This window comes from Hyla sarda, chromosome 8 (genome assembly GCF_029499605.1).
Source record: "Hyla sarda isolate aHylSar1 chromosome 8, aHylSar1.hap1, whole genome shotgun sequence".
Classification (NCBI taxonomy): domain Eukaryota; kingdom Metazoa; phylum Chordata; class Amphibia; order Anura; family Hylidae; genus Hyla; species Hyla sarda.
In genome coordinates this window covers 174,415,025-174,427,962 of record NC_079196.1, presented here as the reverse complement: position 1 = coordinate 174,427,962, position 12,938 = coordinate 174,415,025, and the positions used below count along the sequence as shown (strand labels likewise).

Here is a 12,938-nt window from a genome sequence, read left to right as displayed (position 1 = left end):
AATGAAAGAAGCGATCTGATTGGTTGCTATGGGCAACTGGACAACTTTCCCCCTGCACAGGTTTTGATAAATCTCCCCTATATACTTTGGTCGCCAGCTTGGCTGATTCCAGTCCTTACACTTACGGCACTCAGGCATAACTACTAGAAAGGAGAAGCTGAGATATATGCGGTGTTGCAGCCATCTGCACATAGCATCTGGACATTTCCACATGCTTCTAACAGTTAACTTGCACCTTCAATGACAAATAATCTTTAACCCCTTGAGGATGTCTGAATTGGAAAGCAGAGGTGCTCCAATGTGAGAAGCACCACCGTACAATGGTAAGGGAAATGATTAAAACCGCTTACCGTATGGGGTTGTGCAGCCACATACACAACAATGGACCCTGTGTATATTAGTAAGAGGGGCCAGTCCGCAGCCTTCCTGCATGTGAACAGAGCAATCAGAAAACTTCAATCGAGGGAAGGGATCAGGAATTCAAACAAGAAACAGGACATCAGCAGTGATAAGGTAAGTACTTTTATTAACCAAGATGCAACACATTTCGCTGCGCATGCGCAGCAAAACGCGTTGCATGTCAGTTAATAAAAGTACTTAGGGTGCATTCACATCACATTTTTGCAATTCAGTTCCCGTATCAGGTTTTTGATGAAAAACAGATTCCTCAAAACTGGACTAAACTGTATCAAAACGTGTGTACAAATTTTAACCCGTATACAGTTAAAAACTGTATACTGTTTGAAAAAATGATGTCAGGTTGCATCTGTTTTTTTTTTTTTTTTTTAAAGAAAAACCGTATACATTTTTTACTTTTCACTCCATTATGAATAAAGTTTTACTAGTTTGGTTGAAATTCCAAGAAAAAAAAAACTGTACAAAGTCAAAACCGGATGGTGTAAACCGAATGGAACCGTACGCACATACGGTTCTCTACGGTTCCCATTGACTCCCTTGTTAAAAAAAACTGTATACGGTTTCAATAAGGTTTTTTCACCTGGACCAAAAAACGTGGTAGGCTACGGATTTGGGTACGGGAAATAAATGGACAAAACCGTACAGGATGCAAAATGGATGCAACCGGATGCTTAGTTTGGCATATGGTTTTCAATGGAGAGTCAATGCATACGGTTTTCAATACGGTTCCGTACAAAAACGTGGTGTGCATGCAGCCTTACTTTTATCACCGCTGATGTCCTGTTCCTGGTCAGCGCCATTTGAATTCCTGATCCCTTCCCTCGATTAAAGTTTTCCGATTTCCCTTTAAATAGTTGCCTTCTATTTCCAAGATGCTTGGCTTTTCACCTTGCTTTCAAGACAAGATGTCTCAGCAGAACTTGGCCATTTAGACCAATCACTGGCCGAGATGGGACATTGCTGCTGCCATTGATTGTCTAAGCGGGTAGGTCCTGCTAAGGAATCTAATCTTGGAAGCCGCTTAATATTTACACCAGTCCCAGCAGCATATAAAACATATTGTTATACTGGAATACCCCTTTAACACGCCCTTATGTAACATGGAATCATGATGTATCATATGAAGGCAGTGGTTCCCAACCAGTGTGCCTCCAGTTGTTGCAAAGCTACAACTCCCAGCATACCCGGACAGCCATGAAAAGTACCGTATTTTTCGCCCTATAGGACGCACCGGCATATCAGATGCACCCAAGGTGCAAAATCTAGAAAAAAAAGATTCTGAACCCAACAGTGATCTTCAACCTGCGGACCTCCAGATGTTGCAAAACTACAACTCCCAGCATGCCTGGACAGCCGTTGGATGTCCGGGCATGCTGGGAGTTGTAGTTTTGCAACATCTGGAGGTCCGCAGGTTGAAGACCACTGGATAGGAGGTAGTACTTACATGTCCCCGCCGCTCCGGACCGTCACCGCTGCCCTGGATGTCGCTCCATCACTGTCGCCGCATCCCCGTGGTGTCCCCGACGCTCCGGATGTCTTCTTCCCCGGGATCCTCGCTCTCCGTCGCCATCATCACGTCGATACGCACGCCGCTCCTATGACGGGACGGCGTGCGCGATGACGTGATGACGTCGAAGGAGAGCGCCGGCCATGAAGGGGATCCAGGCACGGAGCAGATAACGAGGAGGCAAGTAAGGTCCCTCCCGGTGTCCTGTAAGCTGTTCGGGACACCGCGATTTCACGCGGCGGTCAGCTTTGATCGCCGCGTCTGAAGGGTTAATACAGGGCATCACCGCGATCGGTGATGTCCTGTATTAGCCCCGGGTCCCGGCCGTTGATGGCCGCAGGGACCGCCGCGATAGGTGTGTGTATTCGCCGTATAAGACGCACCAACTTCCCCCCCCCCAGTTTTGGGGAAGAAAAAGTGGGTCTTATACGGCGAAAAATACTGTATATTACAATGTGATAAAGTCAAAGCTGTAGCAGTTTTCATTTTCTCTTCTCTATTATCTTCTATCTATTTTACATAGCTTACTGCTTTTGTAGAACAGGCTTCTTCTTCTTTAGGTAACACAATAAATGGGATAGACTTCCTTACAGTCTTGGTTTTTGGATAATCTTTATACACCACCCCTGCCGGAAATAAATAAAAAAACAACATGATATTCTGTAATATCGAATTTGTCTCACACAGACATATTTGTTTCCAGAATACAAATAAAATAAAAACAGGTGAAACAACAGCAATACATATGTCAAAAATGTATAGACAATCTTAGGCTGGGTTCACACCTGTGTTTTGTTATTTCCTTTTTTCGGTTCTGTTTGGATCCATCCCATGACATATACTATTGGCCCCCGGATGGACACCACCGACTTATAGTGCATCTATCAGATTCAGAATTTCTATGACTAATAATAGCGCTGCAGGCTGCACTATTCTTGCTGCTAAATATGACAGAATCTGTAAAGGTGCGTCTACTGCAGATGTAAATGGGGAATGTAATGGGGGGAGACATTTCTGAGATCAGTGTTATTTCTTGAATCATGATTTATTCCATGTGATGTTGATATTCTGGACTTTAGCTGTGTGAAAACAATGATTGAAGCCTCAATGGTGGCTATTGTATCTACCACCTATATTTCTGAAAAACAGATACAACAGGACAAGGGTAAAGGGGGTAGGGGGTTAGGGTATTAATGTTGTTTATCAGCAAATTGCCTATGTTATTCGATAAAGGTTCCATAGAAGCGATATGTGACGCAAAACAGCTGTAACCCTTGTCTCTCTTCTGCATGGTGCGGTGATGTACTCCACTAAAATAAAGGTCTGAAGATTTGAAGAATTTTACTATGTGAGTGCCACTTATCTTATTTTTGTCTTCTGTAGATTGTCTTATATTATTAACAACCAAAAAGTTTTCATCACAGCGCAGTGTGAAAAAAGGCAAAAATAAATAAGTTCACAGCCTGACAGCAAGTAATACTTTACACAAGTATACAACAAAAATAGAGAAACACAGCCGCACATCCACCATTTGTATTTTGATCTAATTGCTTCTCAGCATAATTTCTAAAACGAACAGGTTGTTATATACATTTTGATCAAAAAGTACAAGCCCACTCACCACGTCAAGGGCACCTATTTAGAGTGGGTTCCTAACCCAACCCTGGCGTAGCACCGGGCGGCGACAACTGCCTCCGAGACACCATGCACACAGGGGGGAGCGACCCAGTGGCCAGCCAGCCCCACTGCTGCCCGACCAAGCACCTGGCTCTGGGCCACACCACCCCACAGACAAAGCATCACAGAAACAATGGCCGCCACAGAAAACCACACCAGTGTGAACACCTACCATGTGCTCCCTGCCAGAGGGCTGGGAGAATGTAAGGAGGAAACCCTTATGCAGTCTCCTGCTAATTAAAAATGCCACCGCCCGGCGCTACGCCACTGTTAGGTTAGGGACCCACTCTAAATAGGTGGCTTTGACATGGCTAGTGGGCTTGTACTTTTTGATCAAAATGTATAATAACAACCTGTTAGTGTTTGAATTTATGCTGAGAAGCAAGTAGATCAAAATACAATGTGGATGTGAGTTTCTTTTTCTCTATTTTTGTTTTACAATACTTTACACAAGCAATAGGTAATGAAGGTCACATACCAATACCCTTTCCGTTTTCAGTATAAAAGGAACTGATGGACGGTTTCTGTAGTTTCTTCTGTTTCACCTTCTTGTCATTAGTAAAGCCCCAGTCTTTGAAAGGATGAGCTGTAACATATTTAGGAACGCTGATATACAATGTATGTACAGGTGTCTATTCACAATAAAGAGCTGTCACTGCCAGCATGCATTTATTTCCCATTTTCCTATGGGAATATTGAAATCTGACATGGAATCTGACATCCATCTTTCCCCTGACATCAACCATTGGCAGAGAGTCAGGGCATCCTCATAGGTATTAGATCATCTGCCGATCCCGCCACATTCAGCGGTTCAGGCAGGTTTAGTTTAAAGTATGAAGGCACCTATAGTGTTTGAACATATACAGAATGAAAGGAGCCAAAAAAAAATTATATTTTTGGAATCAGGTGACAAATGCGATTGTGAGTTTATCAGCTCTGCCTTTTAGTGTTTTAGCTCCTGTAGATATTTTCTCATAAAAAATGGAAATCTTATCTCCAGTATTTTTGTCTCTTGCAAGAAGTTAAAAGCTTGTTCTCCTGATTGGTTGGGGTCTCAGAACTAAGCGCTTGTTTGGGTGAAACCATAAGGGCAGGTTGCCTTGCAGTTATACTGCAGTTATGTAGTAACATCACATTTCTCATTGTAAGTAGAAACATTAGCTGTATTAGGGGGGTATACATCTTCTCCCCTGTCCAAAGGTGCAGGGGACCCCTGCGATCTCTGTGCAGCCCCTGGCATTCTGTGCCAGCCGCTGCCTCCAAGAAGGGGATGTGACATCACAGCCACACCCTCTAGTGACATCACGCCCCCTCCATTCATGTCTATGGGAGGGGGCGTGACCCCTGCGATCATACATCTTATCCACTATCCTTTGGATAGGGTATGCTGGGAGTTGTAGTTTTGCAACAGCTGGAGGCACCCCAGTTGGGAAACAGTATGAACCCAGAATACTCCGTTAATGGTGCGTTTTAGCATCATGTGGTTTATTCTGCTGGCCGCACGTTTTTTGTATGCATCTCCATGCAGATCTTGGGCGCATCATTCTTGTTTTTGCTGAACTGTGTGCGGCTGAAGTGCTATTCGAGCAGACACAGAAACAGCAGATTACACTAATGAAAAAGTTACATATAACTGCTAAATAGCAACAACTGGCAAGTTGTATACGGCTGGGTTCACACCACGTTTTTGCAATACAGTTCCTGTATACATTTTCAATTTGGAACCATATTAAAAACCATACCCATAGACTCTCCATTAAAAACCGTATACCAAACGATACATCAGGTTGTGTCCGTTTTGCATCCTGTACGGTTCGTCCCTTTTTTTCCCGTACCCAAAACCTCAGCCTACCACAGTTTTTGGTACGGGTGAAAAACCGTATTGAAACGTACTTTTTTTTAACATGGGAGTTAATGGGAACTGTACACAACCGTATGTGCGTTCGGTTCCATCCGGCTTTCACCATGCGGTTTTTGACTTTGCACAATTTTTTTCTTGGAATTTCAATCATACAAGTGAAACTTTATTCATAATGGAATGAAAAGTTGAAAATGAATACTTTTTTTTTCTTAGAAAATTAATACAACCAGACATCATTTTTCAAACCGTATATATGGTTTTCAACCATATACGGATTAAAATTTGTACACACGTTTTGATACAGTTTAGTCAGGTTTTGAGGAATTCGTTTTTTTTTAAATCAAAAACCTGATACAGAAACTGTATTGCAAAAATGCGGTGTGAACCCAGCCTTACAAAGCATAGATTAAAGGGGTACTCTGGTGGAAAACAATTTCATTTTTAAATCAACTGGTGCCAGAAAGTTATACAGATTTGTAAATGTTTTCTATTTAAACATTTTAATCCTTCAAGTACTTATCAGCTGCTGTATGCTCCAGAGGAAGTTCTTTTCTTTTTTAATTTATTTTTTGTCTGACCACAGTGCTCTCTGCTGACACCTCTGTCCATCTAAGGAACTGTCCAGAGCAGCAAAAAAATCCCTATTGCAAACCTCTCCCGCTCTGGACAGTTCCTGACACGGACAGAGGTGTCAGCAGAAAGCACTATGGTCAGACAGAAAAGAAATTAAAAAAGAAAATAATTTTCTCTGTAGCATACAGCAGCCGATAAGTACTGAAAGGATTAAGATTTTTAAATATAAGTGTTTTACAAATCTGTTTAACTTTCTGGCACCAGTTGATAAAAAAAAAAAATTGTTTTCCATCGGAGTACCCCTTTAACAGCAGCATTCCTGAAGAAGTTCTGCACGTAGTCAACCACAACATAACCAGATTGTGTGGTTTCACTCTAACACTGGGTTGTATGATTTCACTTATAGAATGTAGCCTGCACGCTCATTCAGGATAGCCTGCACGCTCATCCAGGATATACAGTATGTGCTGCAGTTCTCAGGACAAAACATTTATACAGCATTCTCTATCTGTTACTAAGACTGAGATAAGACATCCAGAAAATAGTAACATTGCGTCATAAAACAAAGAATACAATGGTCTCGTAATCTGAAGATACCAGGAAACTGGTTTTATGTTATCAGATATGAGCAAGACAAGGAATTGTACTGTATATCCAACCTATGTTGTGTTTACATTCACCGGGCACATGTCTACATCATAAACAGCTGACTGGTGCTTAGGTCATAGATGTTACTAGTTTTGTTGGATAAGGTGAACCAAACAATGGGGGAGATTTATCAAAACTTTTGCAGAGGAAGAGTGGTGCAGTCGCCCATAGCAACCAGATTGCTTCTTTGATATTTTAGAGGCCTTTTTGTAAATGAAAGAAGCAATCTGATTGGTTGCTATGGGCGACTATACCACTCTTCCCCTACACAGGATTTGTTAAATCTCCCCCAATGTCTTTCCGAACACTGCACAAATGTCCCATAGATAAAGTAGCATTGTTAAGACTGCAGTAGTAACTGGAGGATTTGTACTGTGTGCGGCTTAAAGGGGTACTCCAATGCTCAGCATTTGGACCAAACTGTTCTGAGCGCTGGAGTCGGCGCCGGGAGCTTGTGACGTCATAGCATCACCCCCTCATGACGTCACGCCCCACCCCCTCAATGCAAGTTTATGGGAGAGGCTGTGACAGCTGTGATGCCCCCTCCCATAGACTTGCATTGAGGGGGTGGGGCAAGACAGCATGAGGGGGGTGGGGCTATGACATCACAAGTGCCCGCCACCGGCTCCAGCGTTCAGAACAGCGGAATACCCCTTTAAGGCTAAGTTTCCACTTGTTTTTTTTCTGGTAGTTTTTGGAATACTGCCACTGCAGTTTTTGAGCCAAAGTCAGAAGTGGATCCATAAGGGAGGAGAAGTGTAAGTCCTTCCTTTATATGTCCTATTCCTTTGGAATACACCTCTGGCTTTGGCTGAAAAACTGCAGTGGCAGATATCCAAAAACTGCCAGAAAAAAAAACAAGTCGAAACTTTGCCTAAAGGAGATATCCGGCTGAATTATTTTTTTGGATCCATTGGGCCCAGGGAGAAAAAAATGAAATAAACTGTAACTTACCTTCCTTTGCTCCCCCAATATGCTGATATAAGTCTTCTGTCTTCTGGGCCTGCTCTTCTTCGGCATCTTGGAGCCTGAAGAGTCACATTGCGATCAGCTTATCGCTGGCTACAGGGATGTCCCAGGAACGGGCCTGGGGAGCAGGGAGAAGGTGGGGCCCGGGCTCCTTACATGACACTGCCCTCAGTCTATCACCAGTCAAGGCGGGACATCGCTGCGGCCAGTGATTATCTGATCATAGTGTGATGCATCAGGCTCCAAAATGCAGACCAGGCCCAGAAGACCTATATCGGTACATCAAGGGAGTGATGGAAGGAGAGTTACAGTGCGATATTTTTTGCAGCCCAGGCATAATGTAAACGAAAATATTCCACTGGATATCTCCTTTAAGTTATTGACATAAAGGTTGCAAATACATGCAACTTTTCTGTGAGGCACTATAATATAGGGTCACAGCTGTCACACTACAAATATCTGAGAAGAGCCCAGCTTCCTTGTGACTTTGGGGGACATTTCCTAATGTGGCCTGTAAGATGCTGTTTTTCCTGACAGAATTTGTTGAGCCTATTTTGTCTGTTGTGCGGCCTTAATAAATATTGAAGCTTTTGTTTTCTTCCTTCTGATTTCGCTGGCTCAAGCCACAATAGAAAGGTCGCCTTAACGTGGAATGAATATGCGCCTATTTAAAGTAGATGCGCTTTTTTATGTGCATTTTTGCAAAAAGGTGCACATGATGAATAACCTCCAGCATTTCATAAATGGCACACCGCTGGATTTCACCGTCATTTTATAAAAGAGCATATATCAAAAAGGCGAAATAAAAAGACCACTCTGCGCCCAAAGATGCTCCTTTCTATCACCAGAAAAACGGCATAAACATAATAGTAAATGTCCCCCTTTATTCATAACCTATGAAGTAAAAATTGTGGAAGACAGAAATTACTTCATACACTATGTCATGTTTTTATATTAAAAACATGACAGTGTAAATATAATATGAAAGATGACACCGGCAACAGTTTAAAGGGGTACTCTGCTGGAAAACTTTTTTTTTTTAAATCAACTTATGCCAGAAAGTTAAACAGATTTGTAAATTACTTCTATTTAAAATCTTAATCCTTCCAGTATTTATCAGCTGCTAAATATGCTCCACAGGAAGTTCTTTTCTTTTTAAATTTCCTTTCTGTCTGACCACAATGCTCTCTGCTGACACCTCTGTCCATTTTAGGAACTGTGCAGAGTAGGAGCAAATCCCATACCAAACCTATCCTGCTCTGGACAGTTCCTGACATGGACAGAGGTGTCAGCAGAGAGCACTGTGGTCAGACAGAAAGGAAATTCAAAAAGAAAAGGACCTCCTGTGGAGCATTTAGCAGCTGCTAAGTACTGGAAGAATTAAGATTTTTAAATAGAAGTAATTTACAAATCTGTTTAACTTTCTGGCACCAGTTGATTAAAAAAAAGTTTTCCAGGGAAGTACCCCTTTAAACTACTCATGGTACATCTCACATGCAAGGTCAGTACAATAAAGTGCAATGTGGGGCAAAATATCAACAGCTACCCACTAACAAACAAAACAGGTGGATGAATTGCACTGCGTCCAAGGACTGTAAAATAATAAGTACAGCGCAAGTGAAATGAACGTAAGTGCAGCAGCAAAGGGAAACCACGCAAATACAATTACCACCAGAGTATCACAAGGAGAGACCACAATGAGCTTCAAACCCAACATACCTTTTGGTATTGACCTTCATCCTAGGAGGAAGGTCAATACCCAAACGTCCATTGGGTTAAGTGCTCATTGTGGTCTCTCCTTGTAATACTATGGTGGTAATTGTATTTGCACTGTCTCCTTTGCTGCCGCACTTACGTTCATTGCACTTGCACTTTACTAATGCATAATAATCACCCATAACAGCTAACAGCATCATAGATCTCTATTATACCTATTGTTTGGGCAGGACATTTCGCTTTAAAGGGGTACTCCGGTGGGAAAAAATTTTTTAAATCAACTGGTGCCAGAAAGTTAAACAGATTTGTAAATTACTTCTATTTAAAAATCTTTATCCTTCCAATACTTATTAGCTGCTTTATACTACAGAGAAAGTTTTTTTCTGTCCACGGTGTTCTCTGCTGACACCTCTGTCCATTTTAGGAACTTTCCAGAGTAGAAGCATATCCCCATAGCAAACCTATCCTTCTCTGGACAGTTCCTGACATGGACAGAGGTGTCAGCAGAGAGCACTTCCTGTGAACACAACAGTTCAGTGTGAGCAGCGTGCGGGTGTGTCCCTTATTGAGCTCCACAAACTTCCAGCAGATCAGACCAGAGCAGGTGATCCATCTGCCTTCCCAGGAGTGTGTCAGGCTCCTGGGGAGAGCCTCCCTGCATGGAGCCCAGGGCCTCCACCTCCCGTTCTTCAAGGCTGGCGGGGGGTGGAGAGCAAACAGCAACAGCCATTCCGGCCCGGGGGAGAAGATCTGGCAGAGTCTGCAGTAATGCAGGCTCTGCTCCCCCGGCAACGGGTGCAAGCCAGAAATCTGGTGGAAGGAAGGCACGGAGGAAAAGCTTGGAAATGTGGGCTGAGAGAGGGCCCAAGGAATCGAGCGCAATATACTGCTCCCGCATGGCCGCACGGTTTGCCGAATATGACCAGTGTGGCAAGGAGATGAGGATGGCCAGAGAGGATCTTCGTGTTGCTCAGAACCTGGCGAACACAGCATCCAAAAAGAATAGGCCAGAGCTGAAAAAGAGGATTACGGCTCTGAAGAGTGAGATTGCAAAGCTGGACGAGAGGAGAGCAGAGATACTTGAGGGGAGCGGTCTCTTAAAGGAGAAGCTGGTGAATGGAGACCGGTTTGCCGCCATGAAATCCCCAGGTAAGGAGGAGGTGGATGATGGGGAGAGTAGTGGCGGTGAAGAAAGTGAGGATGGTGGTGAAGGTGTAAAGGAGGTGGAAGAAAATTCACAAGTGGTGGAGATGGATGCTGTTCCTGTAGCTACTCCCTGTGACACCCAAGACAGCTACATCGAGCCAGCACAGGTGGCACTACCATCAAGTGATAGTGAGGAGGATGATGTGGAGAGTGCGGCTGGGGGTTTATTAAGGGCGATTGTTATGCAGGAGTCCCCAGCCCACCTCCAGAACTTTACCTTTGGGGACGACCAGTGTGAGGATGTGGTGGTGAAACGTAAGGCAAAGAAACAAAAGACCCAGGAAACAGTGCAGTACGTGTTTGTTCCTTTCCAGCAGTCTGGGCCAGCTGCAAAGCTGGTTCAGGCTGCTGGGTCCCCCAGACTGCCAGACTCTGTTTCTGTGGTGGAACGGAGCCAGCATAGGGGATACAGCATGGCGTCAGAAAAGGCTGCGGACGCAATAGATATGAAGCCCACCCATCTTGCCAGTAGGGAGGGGCAGGATGGGCTCATGGTGGGCAGTGGCGGGGTAAGCTATGCTGCCGTGTGCTCGGGGGGCGGTTCCCCGAGTGCTGTGGGCATTACCGGCACTGCGGGGCACTTCCCTGTGAGGGGGGGGAGTGTCCGGGTGCCGGTGGAGGAGAATGGTAGGTCTGTGTGCTCGGGGGGCGGTCCTCCAAGTACTGTGTATTCTGTGGGCGCTGCGGGGCACTCCTCCGTGAGGGGGGGGAGTGTCCGTGCGCTGGCATCATCCACAGAGCCCGTGCAGTCGGGCAAAGCAGGTGCTGGCACTGTGGGAGGAGCTGGGGTGTGCCCGGAGATGCAGCCCCGGACTCCGGAAGTGACTTCAGCCAAGGAGAAGGAACTATCAGCATCGACCCCGGCAGCTAAGCCAGAAAAGAAAAGTGTGATAAAACCTGCAACACTACAAGTCCCAGCCAGCCCAGAATCTGTTAGTCAGCATAAGAGTGCAGGATGTGAGAATGAGTGTGGAAGTCTTGTGGATAAGAGGAGTGTCAGTGGAGTGAAGGATGGTGGGAGTAGTTGTGGTATGAATGGGAGGTCTGGTATGGATGGAAATAAAGATGGGAGTAGTGGTGTGAGTGGTTATGCTGATGGTTCTGGTTCTGGTCCGGCTGCCCCCCCGGTAGTGACTGCTCCTAGGAGCTATGCTAATGTCACTGCCGGGGGTTCAGGGGGGTCCTCGTCTCCGTCCGGCCCTGGGGGCCATTTGCAACAGCGCCTCCTGGAGGCTCTACGCAGGGGTGACAGGTCGATCCAGGTAGAGGGAAGGGGTGAGGTCGACCTGTCTTTCTGGATAGAGAGGCATGGTTTGGGGGCTTTCCGAGAGAGGAATGGGGAGGTGGTCTGGTCCCTCCCGACATCCGGGCAGGACAATAACCGTAGGAATGTGGTTCGTCTGGTTTGGAGGGGCGAGGATGCGTGCCCACCTCGCGCAAAAGTGGTTGAGCTCCTCCTGCAGATGGAATTCAGGGCGAATGACATCTTTGCTCTGATTCACCCCTATGGTTCGTCTGAGTTTGATGTCAGTTTCGTTCGGCCGGAGGGTCTTGAACTCTTCTGGTCGAACTACGAAGTGGCAAAAAACGAGCCCGGCTGGCGGGAGTTCGCCGTAAAGGCGATTTCCCGTCAGAATGCTGTCAAGAAGGTGACCGTTTTGACCCGTAACGAGTCACTTTCTTGTTATGATATCATGACCTGGCTCGGACGGTATGGGGATGTGACGGACATGCCCAAGAAAAACTTGGATGAGCACGGGATCTGGTCCGGGGCCTGGACGTTTTCCGTCAAACTCAAGCGTTCAGGGAGTACGGTTGCCCACATTCCGTCAGCCGCCTTCCTTGGACGTGATAGGATCCAGGTCTTCTACCAGGGGCAGCCTAAGGTCTGTCACAGGTGTGGCAGCCCCACCCACTTTAGCGCAGCCTGTACTGTGCAGGTCTGCGCTTTGTGTGGTGGGGTGGGTCATCTGGCCGCATCCTGTCGGCAGATCCGGTGCCACCTGTGTGGTGTCCTCGGACACCCTTTCAGCCGTTGTCCTAGCGCCTTCGCCCATGCGGCGGCCGCTCCAGCTGAGGAGAGCTGTGACGTTGCCTCGGCTGGGGAGGGTACGGGCAGGGATGGGGGCGCAACAGGGCTAGTGAGGAGGAAAAAGGGCCCTGCCAAACTAAGGCGGGAGGAAAATCGTAGAAGGAGTAGGGAGCTGGAGAGTGCCCAGGTGGCGGGGGTAGCTTCAGTCCCTGCTCCTGAAGCTGGCCCTGTAACTGCTGAAGCCCTGGTGGAGAATGTGCTGGATGAGGAGATCAGGAGACTTCACAGAGAGGAAAGCAATATGGCCGACCCTTCCGATTCCTCCCACTATG

General features: G+C 45.8%; 1 protein-coding gene across 8 annotated transcripts in view; it reads right to left on the bottom strand.

Annotated features, from left to right (window-relative positions):
• Nucleotides 1–12,938, bottom strand: part of VWA3A (von Willebrand factor A domain containing 3A) — a 247,492-nt gene that overhangs the window by 21,482 nt on the left and 213,072 nt on the right. For all 8 annotated transcript variants that reach the window (XM_056534783.1, XM_056534789.1, XM_056534787.1 and 5 more), the window contains 2 exons: nt 4,080–4,187; nt 2,453–2,550 (listed from right to left, as the gene is read on the bottom strand). In XM_056534783.1, coding sequence (XP_056390758.1) covers nt 2,453–2,550; nt 4,080–4,187 — 206 coding nt within the window. The remainder of the gene's footprint in view (nt 1–2,452; nt 2,551–4,079; nt 4,188–12,938) is intronic.